The 25,750-nt window shown below is 37.7% G+C and overlaps 1 protein-coding gene across 5 annotated transcripts in view; it reads left to right on the top strand.

Moving 5' to 3' along the window:
• mctp1a (multiple C2 domains, transmembrane 1a) overlaps positions 1 to 25,750 on the top strand; it is a 151,574-nt gene that overhangs the window by 107,393 nt on the left and 18,431 nt on the right. For 3 of the 5 annotated variants that reach the window (XM_083527616.1, XM_083527617.1, XM_083527620.1), the window contains 3 exons: positions 3,677 to 3,796; positions 14,428 to 14,484; positions 20,400 to 20,501. In XM_083527616.1, coding sequence (XP_083383742.1) covers positions 3,677 to 3,796; positions 14,428 to 14,484; positions 20,400 to 20,501 — 279 coding nt within the window. The remainder of the gene's footprint in view (positions 1 to 3,676; positions 3,797 to 14,427; positions 14,485 to 20,399; positions 20,502 to 25,750) is intronic. The other 2 variants (XM_083527618.1, XM_083527619.1) reach the window with 1 other exon arrangement.

The following is a 25,750-nucleotide window of genomic DNA, read 5'->3' on the forward strand; positions in this document are numbered from 1 at the left end:
AAGGGCATTTCTGCTAAAGTTACTTTTTGAGGGATAGTCTGAAAAGAGTAGTTAAAAAAAAAAAAAAAAAAAAAAACATTTTTGTGGAAAATTTTTTTTAATTTTGCAGTTGTCCTGCACATTACCTTTCCAGATATTCCCAGTGTTCCCCTATGTTAAAACAGCAACACACAATAGGTTGAAAAAAAGATGATTTTCATTGCATATTGTGTTACCGAGGGGACACCAGGAGACTTTGTGCAGGTGTGACGGTCTGAACAGTCTGTGTGCTGGACCCGAGTTAAAACCCACATGGGGAATTGTCTAAGCGAGGCACTGAACAGTCGGAGGCTATTATGACTTACCTGGATGCACTCTGACAAAGCCTGCAGTCGCACGTCCACAGATTTGGTTTCTGTCCTCTTTCTTTCAGTGTGGTTCGTGGGCTATTTTTGTTGGAAGGGGGGTTATGGCTCTCCTCTCTCTCCTGTGAGGGGGTCTTTGGAGGCCCCCGGTCTGGGCATCAGTCTATGTGTAAGGGAGAAGGGTCACCTCCGAGCGGTCGAGGTGTCGACTAACGTCGGCCGTCAATCAAGCTCTGGCCCTCAGCTAAAATCCGAAACTCCACAGAGTGCGTCCAACGACAGGTTAAATAACTGCCCAGACATATGAAAACAACATGGACACTGAGGAGATGAAACAAAGACGTGCCATTTGCTTTTGTAAGTGAGAAATTTGTAAATGATTCATTAGGAGTTTATATTATCCATAGGCTTCGTGTGAGTGAAAAGAAATGCAATAAAATGTGGTAAAAAAAGTTTTTTCAAAATGATAAATCAACTAATGAAATTTATTATATATATATATATATATATATATATATATATATATATATATATATATATATATATATATATATATATATATATCTTTATTTATATTTACACACATTACTGTATAATATAATAAAGTGCTACAAATAATCTTTATATAATATATATTACAATTATATAGAATATATACTGTATATATTTTCTCACTAGATTAAAAAGGGAATAAAAAAATAAGGGAATGTCAAAAAAGGAAATAAAAAATATGATAATGTAGTCACTTAAATATGAAATGTATTTCTTCTCATAGGTTTCTAATTCTTATCTCAAGAGATTCTATATTTCTACCTTAGGCTGTTTTTGAAAGATTTTATTTTGAATCTGTTGTAGGAGGGTGTTTTTTTTTTTCCTTTTTTGCAATGTTGTTCTTCAGAATTGAATATTATAGTAGTATTTTGTAGCACACAGAGATTTAGAGCACAAAAGGAATAAACACGGTTAACATCCCTTTAACGCTGCAAAGACTTAGGTGTTTTCCCGGAAGCTTTAAGCAATGCTGAATTCATTCAAATAAATAACAGAGAGCACGAAATGATAGAAAAGAAAAAATATAGTTGTGTATGTGTATGTGTGCATATGTGTATGCGTGTAATATATGTGTGTGTGTGTGTGTGTGTGTGTGTGTGTGTGTGTGTGTGTGTGTGTGTGCCTGTCCGTGCCTTAAAGCTTGTTGAATTATTGAAAATGATTCTTCTCTGTTCTCTGAAAACATTTTTATTAAAGGAAAACAAAACCCTAAAACACAGTAATATGTTTCCCCTCTTCTCTTCACTATCACACACTACATTCACACTCAGTACAGGAATTCTTTTGCTCTAAGTGTTATACATAATGAATAATAAAAATGAATTTATCGAAGCATTGTATATTTATGCTTTACAATTCTACATAGTATATAATGATTAAATTGTTTTTTCTTATATACACTTCTAAGTGGATAATAATAGATTAAATTATGATTATCATTACAAAATATATTTGTCTGTCTGTGTGTGTCGGTGTGTGTTCATGCTGCTGGTGTGTGTTCATGCAGAGCGGTAATGGATATCGCTGGAGCGATGAATGGCCATATTACTGACCCCTCGCTGTACCAATGCACCAGTGTGTGTGTGTGTGTGTGTGTTTTTAAGAGAGGAAGGCAAGGGTCATCAGTAGGAGTCCACTTAGCGCTGCAGCAGGATCCTCTTTTTAAAGAGTGGGATATCTATCTATCTATCTATCTATCTATCTATCTATCTATCTATCTATCTATCTATCTATCTATCTATCTATCTATCTATCTATCTATCTATCTATCTATCTATCTATCTATCTATCTATCTATCTATCTATCTATCTATCTATCGTTTTGTAACCATATTACATTTCCATGGTATTAATATTCATTGTAGTAAACATCATAACTCATCATCTATTTCATTCTGCCGTATTCGTTATTATCACGGGTGAATGAAATTGTCACACCCTGCTGTGCTTCATATTTAGCTGTAAATACGTTTCACCAAAATAATCAGTGTGTGGAAATTTTCATCTGAGGCCGGTGCTTTTTTGATGAGCAGTTAAATTTTTTCTTCGGCATAACTGCGGGTTTTGATGAATAAACATTACAATGAAACATAGATAGAGTCCTAAGTCGGGGCTTGCATATATTTTTTTTCTTTTTTCTTATTGTCTTGTTTGGCTAATTAAAAAGGAGTACATCAATTCGAATGTGCTATATGGCACACATCAATTTTAGCTGATCGTCCAGAGTGGTCATTATTTACTATCTCAGCTTCGTAAATTGCAGAGCTTCGAAATTGATAAGATAATCGGCAAGGCTGAGAAGCAGCGTGTTCCTCGAACCTTTAAAGCCTGCGTTATTTACAGAAATGAGCAGTGGTATAGTGTGGATTAGTGTCGTATAGTTGCAGACTTGTGTTCCTTAGCGGAGGAAGGGAGCGTAAACATTTAGTCAGTCAGGGCAGCGTGCGGTATCCCGGCACGTCGCTGTAGTTCACCGGAAGGCCAGTGGTCTGTCTGCGGTTCGGTTCTAAATATATGGAGTTTGTTTATATTGTGTGAGTGCACCACTTTAGGAGAAAGAAGCCCTTTTGCAAAATTGTGTGCTTGTATTTGCCACAAATGACAAACAGACCTTATAGATATTCTGCTCGGATTCGATTTCAATTCTAAATAAAATATGTCATTTTTTTTGTGGAGGCTGTGGTGCAGTTGGTGACTTGACTTCTTGGCACAGTGGGTTGCTGACTCTCAGCTCCAGGGTCACTTGTTTGATCCCTAACTTGGCTTATATGTGCCTATGTGTGTGTGTGTGTGTGTGTGTGTGTGTGTGTGTGTGTGTGTGTGTGTGTGTGTGTGTGTGTATGAAGTTTTGTGTGGTTTCTCCATGCCGGTTTCCTCAGGGTTCTTCAGTTTCCTCACGCCTCCAGAAAACATGGTGTGGCTACACTAAATTACCCCTATATGTTAATATGTGTCTGTTTATACATATGTCTAGGGTATATTCATGCCTCATGCACAGTGTAATTATATTGAATATTTGCTGAATATGAAATGTGCTTTTTCTTATGATTATATTCCAAGCCAGGAGCTATACGATTAAAATTGTACAGTTAGATGTAACTTATATAGCTCAATATAAATAATTTTTCCAGGTTGAAAAAACTAAAATGTAATAATGAGTTTATGAATAATGCCTGCACTCTAATAAGAAAATTAAACAAAAGAGAATTCTAGAAACGTCTGTGCGTCCTTTAATGTCTGGTCTTTTCTTTTTCCCGGCATCTCTCTGTCCATCTTGACAGCTCTTCATAGTGGTGGTGTGGAACTTTGAGCTCTACATGATCCCACTGGCTCTTCTGCTCCTGTTGGCCTGGAATTACATCCTCATAGCTTCGGGAAAGGACAGCAGACAGGGAGACGTGGTGAGTGAACTTTCACTCTCGCTTCAACAGCGTCTCAGCATTTTTTATTTATTTTTTTAATAATAGACACACCGTCTGTGTCCTTTCATTATCATAAAAATAACCTTAGTAGCATTAAATATTTTAAACTTGTTTATTGTTTTTTCAAATTTGAACTGTATTGCATTTCGAACATTCAATATCAAAATGATAAATAATTCAACTTATATATTTCTAAAATTTAAAATGTAGTTGTTTCTAATATGAAGCAGTTTATTTATTGTGGATGTTCCAGACATTTAAGAAAGACAGTGAAGTATATTTATGTATTTATGTCTTATTATTCTAGAAATAAAGTATATAGATAAAATAATACATTTAATAAAATTATATAAATATTCAATATAAAAAAATTGTGCTATAAAGTTTAGCATCCTAAAATACCTTTGTTCAAAATAGTATTTTAATTTTTATCTGCAATTAGAAATATTTATTTACAGAAGTTTGATTATATCACTTTTTAAATTTTAATTAATTGCTTTTAATTTACTACATCTTATTTAATTTAATTTAATTTTAAAAATGTAATTTAAACATTGTCTAAATTTTATTTTAGAAATTTACATTTCTAGTAGTAACTATTACATTAAAAAATATTTTTTTAGCTTTTTCCAAAAACACTCGAAAATTACTGACATTACAAAACATTAAAAAGAAATTTATTCAGTGATTTCACTTTATAGAAAAATGCTTTATAAGATAAAATAAGTACTTTTCTGGGTGTTCTGGATATATTAAGGGATTTATTTTTTTCCCTATAAAAATTTCCTTTATCGTTTTTTTTTTTTTTTTTTTTTTTTTTTTTAAGTTTTCATATCATGCATGTCAGTCAAAGCGAGTAAAATGAAAAATGAAAAATAAATAAATACACAAATAAATAAATAAATAAATAAATAAATAAATAAATAAATAAAGCAACCCAAAAAAAAAAAAAAAAAATCCCTGTCTAGTGGAAGAATCACTTTCAAATCGACTGCCCTGTTTTTTCCTGTAGATGGCGACATTGTTTGCAAAAATTCTGAAACCAGTGTTATAAAGGAAATCTCCTTCATATATTTAGCTGGCTGTTCACTTCACATATACATTTATCTCCAGTTGCTTTAATTTGCTCTAATAAATCTAATGAAGACATAAAGGCTCGAAGTTTAAGGCTATATTTGCATAGATCAGGCAATATAAACACAAACTCCTGCTTAATACCTGTTTACCTGTTTGCTTGTGCTATTCATCTGCTGTTAACTACTAAACCTATAATTATTTATTCCACTCGTTTATACAATGTGCTGTTCCGTGTTTCTGGTTACTGTAAACTAATCTGGATCAGGAGACAAGGTTTCAAAACCAGGTAATGGGTCAAAGGTTATACCATTGGGATCTGTGGATATAAAACGCATGAAGAATGTGAAAGCTGCAGCCCCACGAGTCCTCTGTCGTTCTTACACTCTATTGTTCTGCAATTTTGACGACTGTAACCACAACAGATGAGCCACTCGTGGGGCTGGCAAGAACGAGAGAGTTCCGCTCACTGACACAATAAACAAACACACACAAGCACATACACATGGGGTCTGCTTTTCATTAAAACGAAACCCACTGATGAGCTTGGCCACTTTCTCTCTCACAGTCATTTAGAAAAGGAAGTTACTTTATTATAAACTCCAGCGGAAGAAATTCAAGCGTTTTTTTATTACTATTATTTGGACATGGGGTCTTGTCCGTGTGTGTGTGTATGTGCGCGTGTGTGTGTGTGTGTGTGTGTGTGTGTGTGTGTGTGTGTGTGTGTGTGTTTGAATCAATATATTAATTACAGATCATGTACAGTGGAGTGCAAAAGTGTTGATTCCCCTTTCTATTTTTTTTTTTTCTATTTTGCTATACATGTCATATTATCACCAACAACTTGAATGAAAAGTGCAATATGAAAAAACTTTAATCATATATATATATTTTTTTTCCACAATGCTTTAATAAAAGCACACACTAAAATCAGCATGCACTCAACAAGTTTGTGTAAAAAAACAAACTTTTTTTCATTTTCAATCAGTATCATCTAAACATGTGCTTCAATAAAAATTATACATTTTCTACAACTGAGGTATAATTAACAAAAAAAAGTGACACTGAGATAATGCAAAATATTATTTACTGAACATTCAATGTTTCATTTCATTATTTAACTTTTTTTTTTTTTCGGTCACAGCCCCACTTCAGTACCCCACCTTACATGTTTTCTTTTCAATTGTACTTTTATTTAGCTGCAACTGATATGTTTTTAATAGCTTTTAATATAATTTATGTGAATTTTATTATTTTCTCTACAGAAATATCCCCTGTGTTGATATTTGTCAGTGATCCATTATTTTGGATTTTAAAAAGGTGCAAAATTGTATATATTTATATACTTATATACACACACACACACACACACACACACACACACACACACACACACACACACACACACACACACACACATATATATATATATATATATATATATATATATATATATATATATATATATATATATATATTAGGGGTTTTATATTTAATCACGATTAATCACATGATGGTCATGAGTTAACTCGTAATTAATTGCGTATTAATCGCACATTTTTATCTGTTATAAATGTACCCCAATGTAATACTTTTCAAGTGTCTCTTTCTTCGCACTGAGCATTTTATTTACACAATCCTGTTTACAATTTTAAATGACAGGGCAGCTTGTAAAAATACTCTTGTAAATGTTTTAAATTATGGTGTTTTGCGTAAATCATCAGGACATCAAAAGCAACTTTTGCTGTGTTTCCACACTGACTGTTTTATTTGCTGAATATGCGCATAAAAACGGATTCTGGTGCTTGATTTGATCATTGGCGCATCAATAAAACAAATGTTTAGTGATTTAAAATAATTATTCAGTGAAGTATATAAGTATATATATATATATATATATATATATATATATATATATATATATATATATATATATATATATATATATATATATATATATTCTTTTTTTTTTTAAGAAATTGACAAAAATAAATGTGTGCTACATTAATCGCACGTTAATAAAATTGATGCCATTAAAATTAATTTGCGTACAATTTTTACAGCCCTTTATATATATATATATATATATGCTGTAAAAAAAATAAATAAAATAAAATATATATATATATATATATATATATATATATATATATATATATATATATATATATATATATATATATATATATATATATTAATTTATTTTTTTATTTTTTTATTTTTTGTTGTTATTTAAAAGACCGATCTGGAGCTAGTGAAAGTTTGTAATTCACGCTTTTCTGTCACTTAAGTAGTGGTGCCAAGCCCCTGGTGCTTGGCAGGATATAATTTCAAATAGCATTCTGTGTACCCTCTCCTAAACCCACTGACACATAAGTGCAGGCTGCTAGGACGCAGCGGCCAGCCTGCCTCTCACTGAAGGTTAAAGATCGGCCCAGCCTGTAAGACTTACTGCAAGGCTTCTGTGGTATCCAGGTATATCTGTATAAGCACCTGGCTGGGATATTCTATAACGTAACATGAATATGAATTAGAATGCACTTGTATTAGAAGTTACAGTGAGTAGAATGTGCAGGTTTTGTGTGACAGTTGCATGCTAGATGGCATGTTCTTATATCTGATGACTTGCAGGAGGGAGAATATTTATTCAGTCAACAAATTGCCATGAGACTGCCATCACTTATCCCCTTAATGCAGTCTCTACTTCTTACTACTGGGAACTCTTCATATCGTATCAACTTTGTGCGTCTTTGAATTAGTCAGCCTACCATATAATTCTTAATTTAGAACTGCTGTTGATGCATGCTGTGTAAATCTTTTCCCCAGTATTTTACGACTACCCCCCTGCTGTTTTGTTTGTGTGCGAGTCTATTTAGCTGATTCCAATACCACAGTAATATGTCTATGCTTGCAATAAATATAGGCTTTTAAAAAAATTGTGCCTATGAAGATATAAGCACACACAAGCACACTATAAGAAAGGTAAAGGTGCATCATTTCTCATGTATATGGGATCCCACCATTTGTGTGTCAAACAGTTTTATAAATGTGCCATGGAATTAACGTCTAGTTATGTGGTTTTCCTCTGTGTGGTTTCCGCTTCATGAAACCAAAGTCATGGCGCTGACACAATCAGGAAGGGGAAAGAAGGAAAAACGTAACCACTGCCAATTGCTTTAAACAACATGTAAAATTAAACCATTGCCCTTCGCCAAATGTCAACATTTGGAAAGTTATGATTTTTCAAAAGCCTGTAACAGGGTAATTCTCTCTGGAAGACACAAGCACTCAGCCCTTAACCAAGAGGAAGATTTTTTATCTAAATGTTTTTTTTAATCATATAAATATATATATAGTATAATATAATATATTCAGAAAAAAAAAAAAAAAAAAAATCCCACTTTCAGCTGTCATTTAATTGAAGAGGGTTGTTACCTCAAGGGTTGACATGCTAGCTCAACTCTTAACCTGTAGTCAGCTGACCCCTGACTCTCGTATTCTTTCCCTTTGCTCTCCATCCCACCCCTCCACCAATTACCTGACCTCTCTGTCAGAGCCTGTTATTGTTAAAAGCTCTTTTTACCATCTGGGAAGGCAATGCTCTAAACACAAGCGTATACTCTCAAACTGGTGTTTCCAAATGAAAGATGTTTAGCAGGTCTGAGAACTGTATAAGTAGGCTCCTTTGGTTCCTTAGACGGGAATTTCCAAGCCACAGTGAATGGATATTATGGGGATGAATTAGGAGTTCAAAGGGGGTACCACCACCTTTGGATGCAAGTCAGACAGATCGTGACTTCTGAACCGAGCCTGTCGATCATCATAGGAAAAAAAAATGGACCAGGTCTGTCAATCATCAGAACCCATTTAAGAACAAATGTAGACTAATTCTATCGATCTGTAAACAGTATTTTAATTTTCCATTCAGATCTCGTGACAGTTATGATTTCCCATTATATAACAGTGGAGACTCCTACTGGTGATTGTTAGAATTGTTATCATACAGGTCAGATTGCCACAACTTGGCAACCAAAACTAGGCTGACATTACCTGTCATTGTTTGGCCCGTTTCCTGTAGAGAGCCAGCGATCTCAGTGCCTTCACTGACCTCCCCTCCACCCCCAGCTTCCAAATCAGTTTGTTTGGAGACCTGGGAGGTTTTGGTGGGGCTTTATAACGACCACTCGGACTCAGTCAAGCGTTAGACAGCTCAGTTGGAATTGAGAGGAGCAGGGCCCATGGCAGGCCCTGAAAGACCCACGCTGCTGAATCCACTGGCCCGGAAAACACTTTACCAGATGTTTCAAAGGTGTTAATTATAGCAAATTCTGCCAGAGCTGAAGAAACATAGTGACATCTCTTTCACATCCTGTATGCAATTAAGCATTTTAAGGTATTTCTCGGTAACCTTGTCAGTGCTTCGAGGGCAAGGATAATGTACTTCTTATGCTTTTGTCTCTCTTGTGTCTTATTTCAGGCTGCTTTTCATGTTGCTGAAATGAAGCGTGTATAGGAATATGTGGTAGATGTCATTATGTTTTTCATACTTTTGTAAGTCAATTTGAAACAAAGGATCTCTGAATTTGCATATTCAAGGTCCGACAATGCTACAAGGATTTTTTTGACTATTTAAATTATTTAAACACAGTTTGTTTGTTTATGCATTTTACCATATTTACGTATTTCCATGCGGTATTGCTTCTAAATAATGCGCGACCACTAAAAGTCTCTACGATGTCAAATCTAGGACTGTTCTTTGTTTTAAACACTGTGATGTAGACAGACAGCTGAAAGACCTGAAGCTTCAGTGTCTCCCATGAGGCTTGATCTCAGGAAAAAGCCTGTCATGGGTCCATCACCCTGTCCAACTTCCCGGCTGACGTCAACATGGAATGAGCTGCCATCATCTCTTGTGGCCAGCAAAAAGCACAGCATGATAAAAGACACAAAATCATATATATTTCATTGTTAGAGAAAAGGTGATCACGATATAATCCGAGTGAATTTTTGTTGAAGCACCGAGCACCGAGTAAGTTGCGTTTTTGTTACAGGTAAACAAATACTTGAATAAAGTTTTTTTCTTTGCCTCTTCTTCGTTTTGTCTGGTTTGAGGTGTGCTTTGTCTTTTTTTTCCTATTGTGTGTGTAATTTGAAAAACAAACCGCTTGGATGGAGCTTCATGAATAAAGTATAGGCTGTGTTTTTCCTTACCGTCTTCTGGTACAGGTGGGTTGCTCTGGGGGGAAATGTTGAGCCTGTCAAGCCCACCTCCAGTGTCAATCACTGCACAGTAAAATATAAAGGGAAACTAAATGAGAGCCTGTCTCTCAATCGTGCTCCATGCTAACTCTTCTTTAAGCCTGGTGCTCTGGCTGTGGGCTGAGTCGACTGGGATGGCACACAAAAAAAGGGTGTGTGTGATGGCAGGGCCGAGAGAGGAGGAGGATGAGGAAGACAAGGGGAGCGGTTTTTCGGGCCTTTAATCCACCTCAGTGCCACCACCTCTTCCAGTGTTGCACTCCCGCCAGCAAGACGTAGAATCTCGTGCGCCTGGCAGACATGTCACTGCTCCTCCGTGCCAGCCCCTGACAGGTGACAAAATCAAAAGGTCATGTCACTTTGAACTGGCAGCGTTTGTTGCCCCGCTGATTTCCCCCGTGCCAGTGTGGCTCCGATTCGCTCACAGACGAGGTTTGAAGCGAGCAGAGAAGAGACTTTGGCAGCTCCCTACACTTCATCCCTGTGAACTTTTGTACCTGAGATTTTGCTAACAATGTGGATGATGTACACATCTTTGTCATGGCTGTTGCTGTTGTTGTTGATGCAGCCGTGTTCCTTGCTGCCAGGGTTTTTGTTTACAGAACACTGACTGTGTTTTTGAGGTATCCTCAGGGTCTGTACCACATTACAGATTAGAGTAAAATGGAAGTCATGGGATGAAAAGCTGTGATGAGGCTTCTTACTTGTGGGACTACATGACCCTGGCATGTTTCTGAACTGCTACGAAGTCCTCTGATCAGCGTGTTTGCCTTGTAACACTCAGCCCTAAAGAGACAACGTGTCTCTGGCACACAGTACAGCACTGTGTCTGACCTCCAATTTCTTAGCCTATTTAGCTTGCTTAGCATGCGTAACTGCATTACGCAACCAAGTCTGGTTGGCAAAAGCAGTGTTTATTCTTCTGCTAAATCAATACATTGATCAATTAGTGCTCCTCTCCTCTCAATCTGCCTCTTTTGCCAGGAGCACCAGTCTTTGACTTCAGCCTCTGCAGGGGTCAAGCCAGAGTCAGCCAACATTGGCATGAGCACAAGCCCTCCCTTTGACCAGCAGTGCTCTGACAGCCTATGAAGAGGCTGTTTGGGCTGGAGGTGCTCCGGCGAGAGTCCTTATCAGCCTTCCAGGCCTGGGCTCTCCCGGGTCCCCCTGATCCACATGCTGCATACAAAGCAGGACCATGCCCCGAGCAGCTGGAGACGCTAGAGATGTCTTCCATTTCAAAGAGGAGCACGAGGAGGGGAGAGGGGATGGGGGCAAAAAATGAAAGTATATATCTTCATGTCGGATGGGTTGTCTGGCTTGGGCGTCTATTCCCGGCGCACCTGTCATGGTGAAGGTTAGAATTAAAAGCACAGATAGCACAGTTCTTCCTTTGCTGATAGTGGAGGAGAGAAAAAGTGCATTAACCCGCCAAGATGGATGTCACCGAGTAGAGCTGGGGATGGTGCCAAAGCTAGCTGAAAGGCCAGACTGCAGAGGATCTTTGCTTTCTCTTTCCCTCTCCCTCCCAGTGACTGTCAGTAAAAGACCCACTCTAACTGATTCATGACCTTGTTTTTTTCTTCCCCCTTAAAAATGCTTTTTCTTCTCTTCATTGATTGCTAAATGCTCAATTTGCACAGCATGATTGATTGTCTTCTTCACTCAAATAATCGAGACTAGCCTCTACTTAACCCTGCTATTGAAACCACATTAATCTGGTAGATTTGTGCACCCTTTAGCACAAAGCATCATCAGTTCACTTCTAGCAATTCCTCCATCTCTCCTGAACCCTCCTTTTGTTTCTGCCTCTAGCAGCATTTACATAAGAGGCTTATGGCAGCATGCACTCTGCCTTTTAGTCAAGACAAAGGAACAAAACCTATTGTTTGCTAAGTAACAATTTTTGGATGACACAGAAAACTCATTTACGTGACTCGGAAAGTAAAAAAGAAATAAATAAAAAGAAAGAAAGAAATTATAGATTTGGGGGTGTAGGCATTGGGGGGTATTTTAGAAATTGCCTTATGTAAATAGCCTACACATGACCTTGAAGCTTTTGATGTGTGATTGACAAGTCGAGCCCCAAGAAGAGAAATAACGATCTGTGCATGTTCCCTCCTCCGGCAATGAAAATAGGCATGTGATATGGACTCTTTTTCAGGCTCCCAGGGGCCACACATGCTTGATGGAGTGTTTTCAATTGACCGAGATAAACTCTTTATATGTCTGCCAGCACATTGCCTGATATTTGTGCCTGCACCTCTGTATTGGCTCATCTGGCTCGGTAAATTATGATGGGATGTGTGTGAATAATCAATCCATCTACAATATAAGTACAGACAGTATTACTTTCACCGACTATATTTTATTGACTTTGCATTTGATCATATTATGGGTTCTAATGCTGTAATACATGCAGTACTTCTCACCTGATAAAACAATCTTAATGGTTATGTTTGGAAAATAAGGATCTTTTGTACTTTCTGTGTTATTTTAAATATTATATTTAGGGGAGGGGAAAAAAAAGGTAAAAAAAAAGTTCGACAGATTTTATAGTATTATTAATAATAATCATAATAATAATGATAATAATAACAATCCACACTGTTAGGTTGAACAGTGAACATAGGCACCCAGTTAAACCTTTCATACCTCTGACAAGCTTTTGGATCAGTTGTAAAATACCCCCCACCGCACCAACAACCACTGTACAGATTTCCCCATCAACCTATGACATATTTCTTAAATACATTTAAGAAAATACATACATAATTATGAGCCATTTAATACTTTCTTTCACTCTTTCTTTCTTTGTTTTTGTTTTTTTTTTATTTTAGAAATAATTTTTTTACCCAAAAACCATAGGTAACAAAAACTTTTTAACTTCATTGTATGTGTACAAGAAATATATATATATGTGTGTGTGTGTGTGCTTGTGTGTACAAATACAGTGGAATCTAAATACTCGTGACCTCGATAGTTTGCGTCTTTTCATTTTGGGAATTTGCAAAAAATCTGAAAGTCGCGAGAAGCCGCGAGGGGCTCGAAGGTTTGGAGTAAGAGTTCAAAACAGAGTTTGTACTTATAAATTACATTAAAAAAATTTAAAAACTCTTTAATTATTGTATTATTTATTTAAAGTTGTAAATAAATTAATTTTTGATGAGTAATTCACAATTTATGTTGAGTTTACAGTACAGTATATGTACACTTCCCTTTAAAAAAGAAACCATCAAAAGAAGAGTCAAAACCTTGCAAGGGGTCATAGAACGCGAGTATCGAGGTTGCACTGTATATATAAAAGAGCACATATCCTATACATATATATTACACACACACACACACACACACACACACACACACACACACACACACACACACACACACACACACACACACACACATATTTTAAAATTTAGAAAATGATCGTGTTTTAAGAGTCTTTTTAGGGTCAAGGTTTTTTTTCTATTTTTCTTTTTTTTTTTCTTTTTTTTTAAGAGAACTCAAGTCCACTACAACTTCTTTCACATGAATAACAATATACAAGGCAGGCCTACAAGTGTATTAAAGACTAAAATAGGTATTCACAGAAGAAAAGTTTTGTTCATTGCCAACCGTATTTTTCCTGGAAAATCTTAAAATTCATTATTGAAAAAAAATAAAAGCTTATTTGATACTTAAATTAACTGAATATTAACCTTTATGAATAAAACTTTTTCAAGGTTGTTCGTGTCCAGTTTTTAACAATAGATTATACTGTGTGGAAAGCTCTTTTGTGCTACACATCTGGCTGTACTACACATCTGGCTGTTCTGCAGTGCTAAACAGGCGAGCATAATTAACCTCTGTAGCCTGGATAATATTGGTTCACCTTGAGTTTTCATTGATGCCACGCTACAACTTCTATTCAGCTTTAATTCATTTGAGATTGTTGAAATGGGTCCTGTCCATTACATTTCTTCCTTATTGTGTGTCTTTTAAGGGTATTAAGTGGCGAGAAGTTTGGTTAAGGGGGTTGGAGGACACTTTACTTGTCCTGTGGTCTTGGTTCACTGAAGCATATATGTTTTACCACCGTGTCCAAGCTGAAGGTTCAAGTGAAGGTTTAGTCTCATGCTCAAAAGGATATAGATAATAGGCTTAGAAACTAGACTGATGCTTCAAAGCTTTACTTTGTCTAACAAACAACAGATTTTTTAATGGATGTAGTAATGCTAGTCATTGTGCACATGAAATTGATTCTCATTTGTTTCTCTCTTTTTCACACTCATCAGCAAGCAGTGGAGGATCTGTTGGAGGGTGAAGATGAGGACTTTGACAGAGATGACAAGGTAATTATCACTCACAGGGACTTATGGTTTGCGGTCTGGTGCAGCTTCACGGTTAGGTGGCTGGCTAAACAAAATATTAGCGAAAGCTCCTATATTCAGCCAGCACTCAAGGTGTCTTTGACAGTGTTTTATTTTCAAATGTTTGTTTTGTAACTATAGAAAAAGGGAAAAAAATGGAAAAAAAAATCAGATTGAATAAACGTCGTAACATCTATTTTTATGCTTAAGGTGCGTTTCATGAAAGTTTTCTCTTACTGAGCTTTTGACACTTCGAGAACATCACAAATAGCTCAAGTCGACAGCTGTGGGGTTTTTTCTTTAACTAGGAGCTCAAATGGTCCAAAGAACCTACTAAGATGTTTCCTCAAGCCCAGATAGAAGGTAAATGAATCAGCCATGAATAAACCTGGTTTGAAAGTCTCAATGTTGAGCTTCTAACATTTTTTTAGGCCAATAAAGGGTAATTAATAGTTAACTACGATAATTGGACTAATTAGGATATTCTCTTTGTATGTAAATGAGTCGGTGTAATGCAGAGTCTTTATATTGAAGCTTAGTGTAATCTGTAAATTTGGAGTTTGTCTTTGGTGAACAAGATCTTGTTTTAATTGTATGCAATATCATGGCACCAAGATGCAATGTTCATGTTTGCGGCTAGTTCTCAATCATACTTTCACATCATGTGCCTTGTTGCAGTATGTTTGTAACTGAATGTTTATCCTGTGAATTGAAAAATCTGACTTTCTCACCAGCAAGCAGGAAGGTCAAGAAAATGTCAGCAAAGTCTCATCTGAGTATGTAGTTAGATAAATAAATTTAAAGTACTGATTATTAGCTGCTCCTTGTAGGGTTGTGTCATGTATGATTAAGTGAACCTGGATTGAAGTGGAAACAAATTAGGCTTAAACTTGTGCCAGCATGTGGTGATTGTTCCCACATTTTCATTTGTTTTGTCTGGATGGCGTATATTGTGTTTGTCTTACAATTACAATTACACTAATATGGTGTACTGGTCAGTGTTCATTTACTTTGGCAAAACCACACAGCAAACCCAAGTTAGTCATGGGGCACTTAATCACAAAAGCGATTTCACTCTAGAAGTTTTATTTCTATGCCAACCCCGGTGTTTGGTTACCGTATTTAGTGAAAGTAACAGTGGTATTAAGTTGAGGATCTGTGATCATGATTATCATGACACTAAGGACCGACTAGATCATACACTACAAAACGTACAGTATACTAAATCTCACTGAGCGCATATTTGTACAGTTTTTCTGCTCCTGACTGCCAATGTCTCATTTTAACTGCCTACAAAGTCGAAAAGGGATATTTTTCTTCTTTATTTCTTCTCTCATTTTCCTTTCCCTCTTCCCCTCTTCCCCTCTCCTGTCTTAGTGCTCTTGATTATGACTCCTCTGACACTGTCCTGTTCCTTCAAAACTGGTTAAGTTTGCTGTAGTTTCAAGGGTGAACGAAATATATGTGGAATTTCACCTCTCTCTCTCTCTCTCTCTCTCTCTCTCTCTCTCTCTCTCTCTCTCTCTCTCGCTCACTCCCTTGCTTAGAGCCTACGACCCTGCATTCTCATTACTTCTTCTGTTTGCTCAAATAGTAAAATATTAAGGTCAGGTCAGGGGAGGCCCTTTTTTACTGGAGGAAGGTTCCAGCGTAAAAAAAGGATGAATAAATGTGCCAAGGCCTCATTTTAATTGAACCTGAAGCATATGTTGCAAGTATGTGCAATACGTCCCAGATGTTTTAGCCTGGCCTCATGCTCGGCTCTTCCCCGCCCTGCACCAGGCAGCTATTAGCTGCATAACCTTTGGCCCTGGGGCTAAATGGGGTATTACGTGGCAAAAAAGTGGCGCACCTGCTTCCCATTGGACCCAGGACCCCTCACGGGCAGGGCCTGAGCTTCGGACATGTGTTTTCACTCAGCAGATTGTTGGGCGGTCATGAAAAGTGTCTTTCTTCTGAGTCAGTGTAGATATTACTCGCGTACTCTCCATGAAAGTCTAAATTCAAGGCTAATTGATGGGGACACCTGAGTTGTTAAACTGGAGCAGACACCTGGAGATTGAAAGGGAAAAGGAGAGCAAATGTAAGAACCAGCAGCTCCTTCTAGGTCAGTAAAAAAGTATCACAGGGTAGTTTTATCTGACCAAACACCTGTCCAGGTGAAATGAACACTTTATATTAGACCTAGATATTTAGATTTGTGGCAGTGCATGAATCTGGAATACGTTTTTTCCTATTCACCAGATGTGGGATTGAAGTCAACGAGTCTATCTAGGCTGCTGTTTATGTTGCCTACATGATCTATTGCTTTATGAACCCAATAACTCAACAGGCCTTTTTTTTACTTTATTCGCCTGAGAAAGTTACTTATAATCCACATTCGAGTAAAAATAAATCCATTTCTTTTTGCCAACGGGCCATGCTCTATGCTCAAACATCACATGAGTAAGCCATGTGTTTGCTGAATTCTCCTCCTCCCCGCTGTTTACCAGGCTCATGCCAATGTTTGTGTCTGTGTGTGTGCATATTGTGTTGAAAAAGCCTGTCTCGGGAGAACTCACTGTCTCCACCAAAGACATCATCAACCAGCATAATAACAGGCGAAACATCTTTAACACCTGCTCCGCCAAACTAAAGTAAACACACAGACGGAACGGCAGGTAATTACCCAGGTGATAATGAGCTTTGCCTCACGCCGTAGTGTTATTGTTGAACCTCGCTGAATACATACGTGTGGATTTAAATAGGAGCACTGGGGCTCAGTGCTACGCGACTAGGGCTAATAGTCAATATGGCAGCACAGCTGCCTTGCAGTTGTGCGCATCTGAAGTTTGCCCCAAGGGTCAATAGGTCATGTTCATTGTGTTTCTTATACGAATTATTGAGAATGTTCATCTAAAACAATTTAATTCATATGATCTTAAAATCCAAGATTGTAATCGTAAAATGTAGTCTACACTATATTGTACAGAGCTTACAATAAAAGTTTACCTATTAGAATGATTAATAGATTTATTTGTAATTATAATTAAGTGATTATTAGGTGTACAAATTAATGGCTATGGTCTTTATTATTTAACCAATAATTAAAATGTATTTAATTTTGTATAAAGATTTTTATTTGCAATTAATTTTTTGCACTAATTATTCATTGCGAACTTTGCTACTCATTTTACATCACCTCCTTCAACCTGTGACTTATTACGAAAGCACAATTGAAGCACAATACAGGTAGTTCCCGAGCGGTTCGACGTACAATTTTTTAAACATATGATTACTATAGCGTTACGGAAAAAATATATACTGTATATATAGTAAGTTCGCGCAGCATTGTCATTTTTTTTGTTTGTTGGTTTCATTGTAAGTTGGGACACAAGGCAGCACAGCACAGACGGAGCAATGTGCTATTTACATTTTTCCACACAGACTCTCACAATTGTCTAATGACATGGCTATCTCTTGGACTCTTGGCTGTAGCGTCATCTGGATTCAAACTTCGCGCACACCCAATGTTGGTGTGACTACATCTCTATTGCACCATTTAGGGCTGGAAATGATTTAGTAATAAGACAGTTCAATGTACATTTAGCCCCACCAACAGGTCTTGTGGTGTTTCGGATTGTTCATGGGATGCACATTTATATCATTTTTATTGTTCACATTCAAAATGTATAATTGATCCTTAAGCTCTTTATCCTCAGTGTAGTGGATCTCAGGAACAACGGATGTTCTGTAAGGTAGGGATACACTCTGGATAATGGACACACACAAAAACACACAAGGTGTGATCTATGGTAGCCCGTCCACCCAAATGCATGTTTAACTGAGGTAGGAGGAAACTGGAGAACCCTGAGGAAATCCATGCGAAGAGAAAATGTGTTAAATGGCAGTAACCTGAGATCAATCTGAAACCCCAAACCCCAATATATAATTTATTAATGTGAAAACCATGACTTTAAAGTACATAAAATTAATATGCATTAAGAACATGCATTCAAATAGACTCGAGCTGTTAAACTCTAAGGACTTGTCATGTGTCATTTTAAAGTCAGTACTTGGTCTTCCTCTGCCGCTCATCCCATTTCCAAACATCCCCCTATAGGGTATCTGATTTTAAACCGAACGATATTTGATGGACTGAGGCTAACGCTATGCCTTAACACACAAGCCAAGCGGTGTGTGGATTTGTGTTCAGAGTGTGTAGAAGACTAATCAGCTCCAGGGCCTGTGTGGAAGCACTGGGCTAGATGATAGGCTCACTATCCCAGGGGAAAGAGCAGAGAGCCAGTGGAAGAGCGCTCAGATTAGGTCTGCACGCATGGCTGAACACTGGAGCGATTCTTTTACACACACACACACACACACACACACACACACACACACACACACACACACACACATTCACTCACAGCACAGATATATACACACAAAGCCTTGGGAGGAGTCATCCCAGATAAGATACATGTAGCAATCATGTTGAGCTCACAGGCTTACCACAACCAGCACACGCCTCCTCACATGTCCAACAGCTGTTTGTAAGTTTTTTTTTTTTTCCTTCTTGTTCTGTTTGTTGAATGCGCAAGGAGTGTATATGTGTGGTACTTCCTGTGTGTAAAACGAGCAAATACAGCGGAGGAATGGGACATCGAGCACAAAAAGAAAGACAGACACATTGTTTACTGTGCAAATCCTGTTTATTTTTATTATCTATATTCTTCCTACTGTGATATATGCAATAATTTGTTACCCGTTAAGTCAAAATCAGATACAATCATTGAAAAAAGTGAGAAAAGGGCATTTTTTATGCAATTTGACTTGCATCGGAATTTACAATCAGTAATCAGGCATCTAATAGGCTGATGGGAGCAGCTGGGGCTCTCTGATAGAAGCAGGGCGGTTATCGATGCCCTAGCAGGTGCATGCTGGGTAATAATTGTTGCGGTATCTTAGTCTTGGTTGCCCGTGGGGTGCCATAATGACATGCTCCCATTTTCCATGACCTCTGGGCCTGTTGACAAGCCTAATACCCATTTTATTTCCAGATCTCCCCTTCTCTATGTCTATCTCCATCGGCTTTTTTTTCCACTGCTCATTCCCTTCATCTCTCTGCAGTTCCACCAGGGCCACAATCACAGGGGGAAACACAAGCTAACCTCTTTGCACCGTGAAATGCAGAAAATCTGATCCCAATTCATGCACAATTATGTCAGTTGGAATCTAGCATTTCATGCAAAGCTTATCTTTAGATAGCACATGGAGCGCTAAGCCCGGCGGATCCGACGGATGGGGTTGATCTGGGCGATAGCTGTGTGCTAGTATGTAATTGGACTAAAGAGTGCAACGGGGATTATTTTTAACACTTTGAAAAACTGTGACTTAGAACTTGTTCTGGTGCTATTGAGCTTGTGATTTACTATGCATATCTTCAGGTAAAGAGCTTTTCCCCCTCTTTCCAAAGTCCTAAAAAATGCAGAGGGAGAGAAGGAAAGAAAAGTTTCCGCTGCTCTGAGATCTTTTCTTTCTTTCTTCCTCATGCTTCTAAAAGATGAAAAGCTGCAGACTGTAAAAGATGTTTTTTTTTTTTTCTTTTACTTGTTTTTTCCATCCCTTTTTTCATTTTTGGTTGATACTCCTAGGAACTGCATTTTAATCACGTTTGGCTATTAAGGAAACCAAAAAAAGGGGGAAAAAACCAAGGAGGAACCCTAACAGTCTCAAGCATTGTCTTCTATACAAGAAAATCCTGTCTCTTATTTTTGCCAAACACATAAGATTGATTTTTCATTCTTTTCTTTCATTCAAGGTCGCTCATGCAGTACCTTCAATGTTTTTTTTTTTGTCATAATGCTTTTATAATTTTGCTTTTAAAAAGATCTCAATTTATTCTGGTCCACAAGGTCCCGGGCTCTGCCCCTTCCCATGATGACCGTCTGCCCGGAAGCCATATCCTTGAGGATATTTTGGCTTCCTGGCATTTTGAATGGATTCGAGTGATGGTGGTAAGTGTAGTCAGTTTGTCCCATATGTACCTTCTGTGGTTTATTGTCTTGTCCCATAGCAGGGGTGTGTGTCTCCCATCGCCATCCTCTCTCTCTGTCCTGAGTTGTCACTTTTATCCCCTTGTCTTTGGGAAACCAGCGTGGCAGTAGGAGGTGTGCACTGCTAACCTGATCATGGGTGCTAAAACTTTTATTTTGAAGAACAAGGACCTGCTGATAATTGTAGTAGACATTAATTGACCCAATAGACACCTAAATGCTAATAGCTTTCTTTCCTTAATCACTTTGTTTTCCGAAACCTTGCTGGAAAGTTTTTGTCTGAACGTGTTTTTTCCCATGTCTTTTGTTTCCTGTCTCTATGTCTTTTGCTTCTGCTTGAGTCTTTGCAACTTCTTTGTGAGTCCTGGGGGATAGCAATAGCATGCCTTGCTAGTTGTGTGTGTGAGAGTCTTGAAGTACACAGTGTGCACTCAAAAATTCACCATGAGCCGGTTAAATAGCAGCCAGTGGTGAACTTGGCTGAATGACAGTCGCTCTGTGACACCCCCCCCCAACCCCACTCCACTTCCCACCCCACAACCAAGCAGCAAATATGTAGCTTACCTCATAGCTAGAAAGGACAGTATCTGTGCCAAACAGGCAAGGAAGCCAGTTACTAGAACCCTTTTAACTGGAGTTATGAATTAATTATGAGAGTGAATCCTTGATGTTTGTCTTCAAGAGAAAGGAATGCCATTTCTGTTTCTGTCATTTTTTAGCAGCGTACCTTTTAAAGAAACCTTGAGAATGTAGAAATTCCACTTGTGCACCATCTGAATTTCAGCTCGGCACATTAATGTGTAATGAAGAAGCTGGTGACATTTCAGAAAGCATGTTATTCTGTCGTTTTGTTAATGTAGCAGGGAAAATGTTGGCGACACAGATTTTCCTGCTGCTGAATTCCTGCCATAATTGGAGCTTTATTTCCCAATTATTGTGTTTGTATTGGTGAGCCTGTCGGTGCCCAGCAGCATGATGCCTGTTCCTCTATGCCGACCTTGTTTTTGTTTTTTTTGTTTTTTTTTGAAAACGGAGAGGACAGGAACAAATCTGTTGCAGTGTCGGCTTAAATTAATCGACTGCCATTCATCATGAAGTGGCTTCCTGAGATCTGGAGAGGTCGAGAGAAGGAGAGCAGGTGAAAGGGGGGGGTCGATGCAGGGGCGAGGAGGCATCGCGATGGGTCGGAGGATGACTGCGGGTGCAGATGCGTTTGGTGAGGGGTGTCAGCGTAGGCGGGAAAACAAGGGGCAACTTTCGCCTGACCTTGAGGCTGATGGAGTGGCTTGCCTGCTGGGTGTGGACACCTGGGGAGTAATGGCGAAGGTGAACCCCACTCTCCGGCGGCCCCATTAGAGCCTAATGATGTTGTTTTAGTTGGGGAGTGGTGGGAAGCAGAGGTCGGGCCCAAAATAAACCTTGTCCTGGCTCGTCGTCTCTCTTCTTGACGCATGTTTACCGTGCTATCACAGCGATAGGCTCAGCAGAAGAGTGGTGTGGATGGAATGATGCCATGGAGGTGCACAGTTTGCTACAAATTCACAGGCTGCAACCATTTTGGTGGCTCTCCAGGCTGAGGGCAGAGTACTCTGATAGTAATTTTTTTAGACAAAGACATTTATTTTTCCTATTCATAGAAAAGTTCATAGGCATAGATATGTTTTTTTCTAGATATTGGGAATTGTCATTCTTTGAAAAACTGTCGTTCAGAGTAGCAGTCTTTATACAATTATAGTACATCACCACGTGTTCAAATACAAAAAGTACTTTTAGGATTACACACTTTTTTGCTCTAAAATGTGTGACAAGTTTTGAAGTAAAAAGGTGCACACTTGTTGATTTGATAGATTTGGATTAATAAACTAGAAAAATTATAATACATTGAATCTGCATGAATACACTGTTTTAAACAAGCGTGCATGTGCTGACATAAGTGTGCTTCTTAGGCGATATCCACACTAATATGTTTTCCGTTGGAAATCGTATATTTGTCTTTCCGTTTGGCCCTTAGTCACGTGACTGCACCTTTCCAAGAGCCGGAAAGTGAATAAACGTCAGGTGGAAATGACGCAGGATGAAGCGTCATGTGGTTTACCCATGTGCAGTACAGTGACATAAGCATTTTTAGCCGATTATGTGTGGATGAGAAAGTTTTGTCAAACGATAAAACTGATAGTGTGGACGCTGAACATTTATAGACATTTTTTTATTTATCCGGATTAGTGAAGCCCTAGGCATTGGAAATACTATTCCGACAGACTCAGCCCTGTAAGAGGAAAGGAAAGCCGTTATTCTTACAAATGCACATACACGTGGATAAAGTACATATCCATAAAATTATTCCTGCGATCCAAGACAACGAAATTTCTGAACCTGGCAGTAAAGCAACTGTTGATTGCAGTCATGTAAATCCACCCTAAAGTTACCTGTGTACACTGGTTAATTGTTACATGCTAATTAATTAACAAAAACACTTAATTCAAGCACTTTACTAATAATTATTATAGTGTATTAGATAGTTCATGTTTCGTGAACAGAAGTAAAGTCAGTTCAAGACACCTTGATGTAAAGCATTTATCACACAAGTGTATTTACTTTGTAGCATGTAATAATAAGAGAAGCGAATGCAAGAAAATATTTAATCAAGTGCTAAATAATTCCGACAAAAAAACACCAAATTCTACCTGGTTTAATCTAATGATTTTCATTTTCAGTGATTAACAGGTGTAGCCCTTAATTAGTTGGATTGAAAACCATGCCGGCCCTCTGTAAAAAAAAAAATTGGACACCCTGGCTACAGTATATACGATTACTAATTTGATGTGTGTGATGTGCAGTGGCTGCTGGGAAATGTAGTCTCTGTTCATAATCCTAACACTTTGTAGCTACGCTTTGTAGGTCATTTTCTCATGTACCATATAGCTGCCTTATAGCGATGCTTCATACTATTAACTATGTCCTGCCTATTTTTAGTTTTAAAGGGACCCCCATATGACCATCCTCACCGGATCATAACAGCAATACAGACAATAGTGTGTCGTGTCTGTTATGATAATGTTTTTGGTACTGCAGCATGTTGCTGATGAATCATATGGTGCATTAAAATGAATGAAGTTTAGTCTCACACTGTACATAGTGCACCTGCAAGTTAGGTCTAATAAGCATAAGTAGACAGTAGACAGTGTTTAAAACTTCCACCAAACCATCTGTGTTATCATCCACTACATAAATAAAGTCTGGTTAGTTGCGGTCATTTAGTGGTCCAATTCTACTGCCAACGGGGTTAAAGGGTGACAGACAGATTATCTCCGGTCACCAATTGAAGTGTATCTAGGTATATGGTAGCTGTATCTCACTAAAAAGGTCAAAAAGTGTCGACGCAAGGAAAGTATACTTAATAAACTCCCTATTAAGTGTGTACATTCACCCTTTTCACCCGGTGAATACTTCACTAGGATAAATAATTTATTTTAAAAGATGCCTGCCTTAAAACAAAACATCTGCTTCATTCCTGCTGTGTTGGTGAGGTGCCAAAAGCACACAGAGATATTTATCAGCTGTTTTTGCTTACCAATGCAGCCTAATAGCAGCTGCTCTCCAGCCGGGAGTCTGACCTTTGTTACAGTATCATAACGGAAAAAATCCACCACGAATGACTTGCATTGCAAAATAATATTTACATATTTATCAATGTGCAATCTTTAGTGGTACAGAGGATTTGTTTTATGATGAAACTCTCAGTTAAACTTTGTTCACCCAATAGTTTGTCTAAAGGTTTATTACATGATGCACAATGCTCTTTTACTTGGTGGTGGTGCCAGTCCTCATCTGTACACTCTGTACAAACAGAGCTATCAAAGCTTTAGCATTTCTACTAACTCTAACATTGTTCTTGCGTAAATAGCTGAGGTTCTGCCATAACTCCCTGGAATGAGCTCTTTGCACCTCTACTGTATGTTGACTTTCATATTAAGATGACATTAAACATCACTGGGAAATTGTAATTGAGAAAAAGGCTTAATTTCTGAACCCATTAATATGAATATGTTGTGTTTCTAAGTGGAGTTTTGCTTTAATGTGTGAAAGAAAATAGATGTAACTCCTACAGTGTACATGGTATTCATTTAAGTAGTTTTGGTTAGTTTTTAAGAAGGGTAAAACAATCTATAGCTGGAAACTCCTTGTCATTTCTTAACATGTTCCCTCCAAAAAAGCACCTGGTTCAAACCTGCACAATGCAGCAAGACATTTATAACAGAAAAAAACAGGCATATGTGAGTTGTACATGTAGAACTGATTGAAGAACCACTGCTAGTCATATTTGCTCATGTCATAATTAGCAAAGTTGCCAAAAATGAATATAAAACTGAACAAATAAATGTGGTTTACACACCAAAAGAAAATTTGCTAACAAGTACTTGTTTTCTGTTAATTCTGTAAAAAAAGAAAAAGAATACCAACAACAAACTAACCAAAATTCTTTTGAGCTTTTACACTTTAATCAGTGATTTATGATCTGTTTTGGGCAGGGGAGTGCCATGGATCATGAATTATTTTATGTAGGTAATTTTGGCACAAAGTATTTAGCTGTTATTGGGATCAAGTGAACAGCCAGGGGACTTCTAATTCACCATAAGTCTGACTCACACTTCGGATCTAATTATGCTGCAATTTTAATTATCCTTTCCAAAGTGCTCCTACACAAAGGTTTTATTGACAAGCATTTCCCTGTACATCATTTCCCTCCATTCCATTCATAATGAATCAGTGAACTACTTTTGTAAAATTAATAATCTCATCCAAATTTAAAGAATTGTAACTTTTTTTTCTTTTTATCTTTGTGTAATTAGAGGTGGGGCCCAAGCTCATCTTGGCTTTATTTGCTGTTGAAGGTGTGGAGCTCCACTCCTTGATCTCCTTCGGGGACAAAGCTCTCTACTTTCAAGCGTCTGGGTCAACGCGCCTTTGGCTTAAAATAAAAGAAGACTTGTGTTTTTTTATAGATGCACAAATAATAGCTCCATCCTGGGAGTACCATAGCCTGGCTGAAATGATTCCCGTTTTCATCTTGATCTCTTATCAGCTGCTTTGTTTCCCTTACTTTCAGCACGGGGCAGATCAAAGTACCGTGTTTTCTCTCTCTCCGAACAAGCAGCATGATGGTTGTGGGTGTGGATTAGCTCCAGTTGGGGGTCTGTCCTCTTGCATTG

The sequence above is a fragment of the Silurus aristotelis genome, assembly GCF_946808225.1.
Source record: "Silurus aristotelis genome assembly, chromosome: 23".
NCBI classification, from domain to species: domain Eukaryota; kingdom Metazoa; phylum Chordata; class Actinopteri; order Siluriformes; family Siluridae; genus Silurus; species Silurus aristotelis.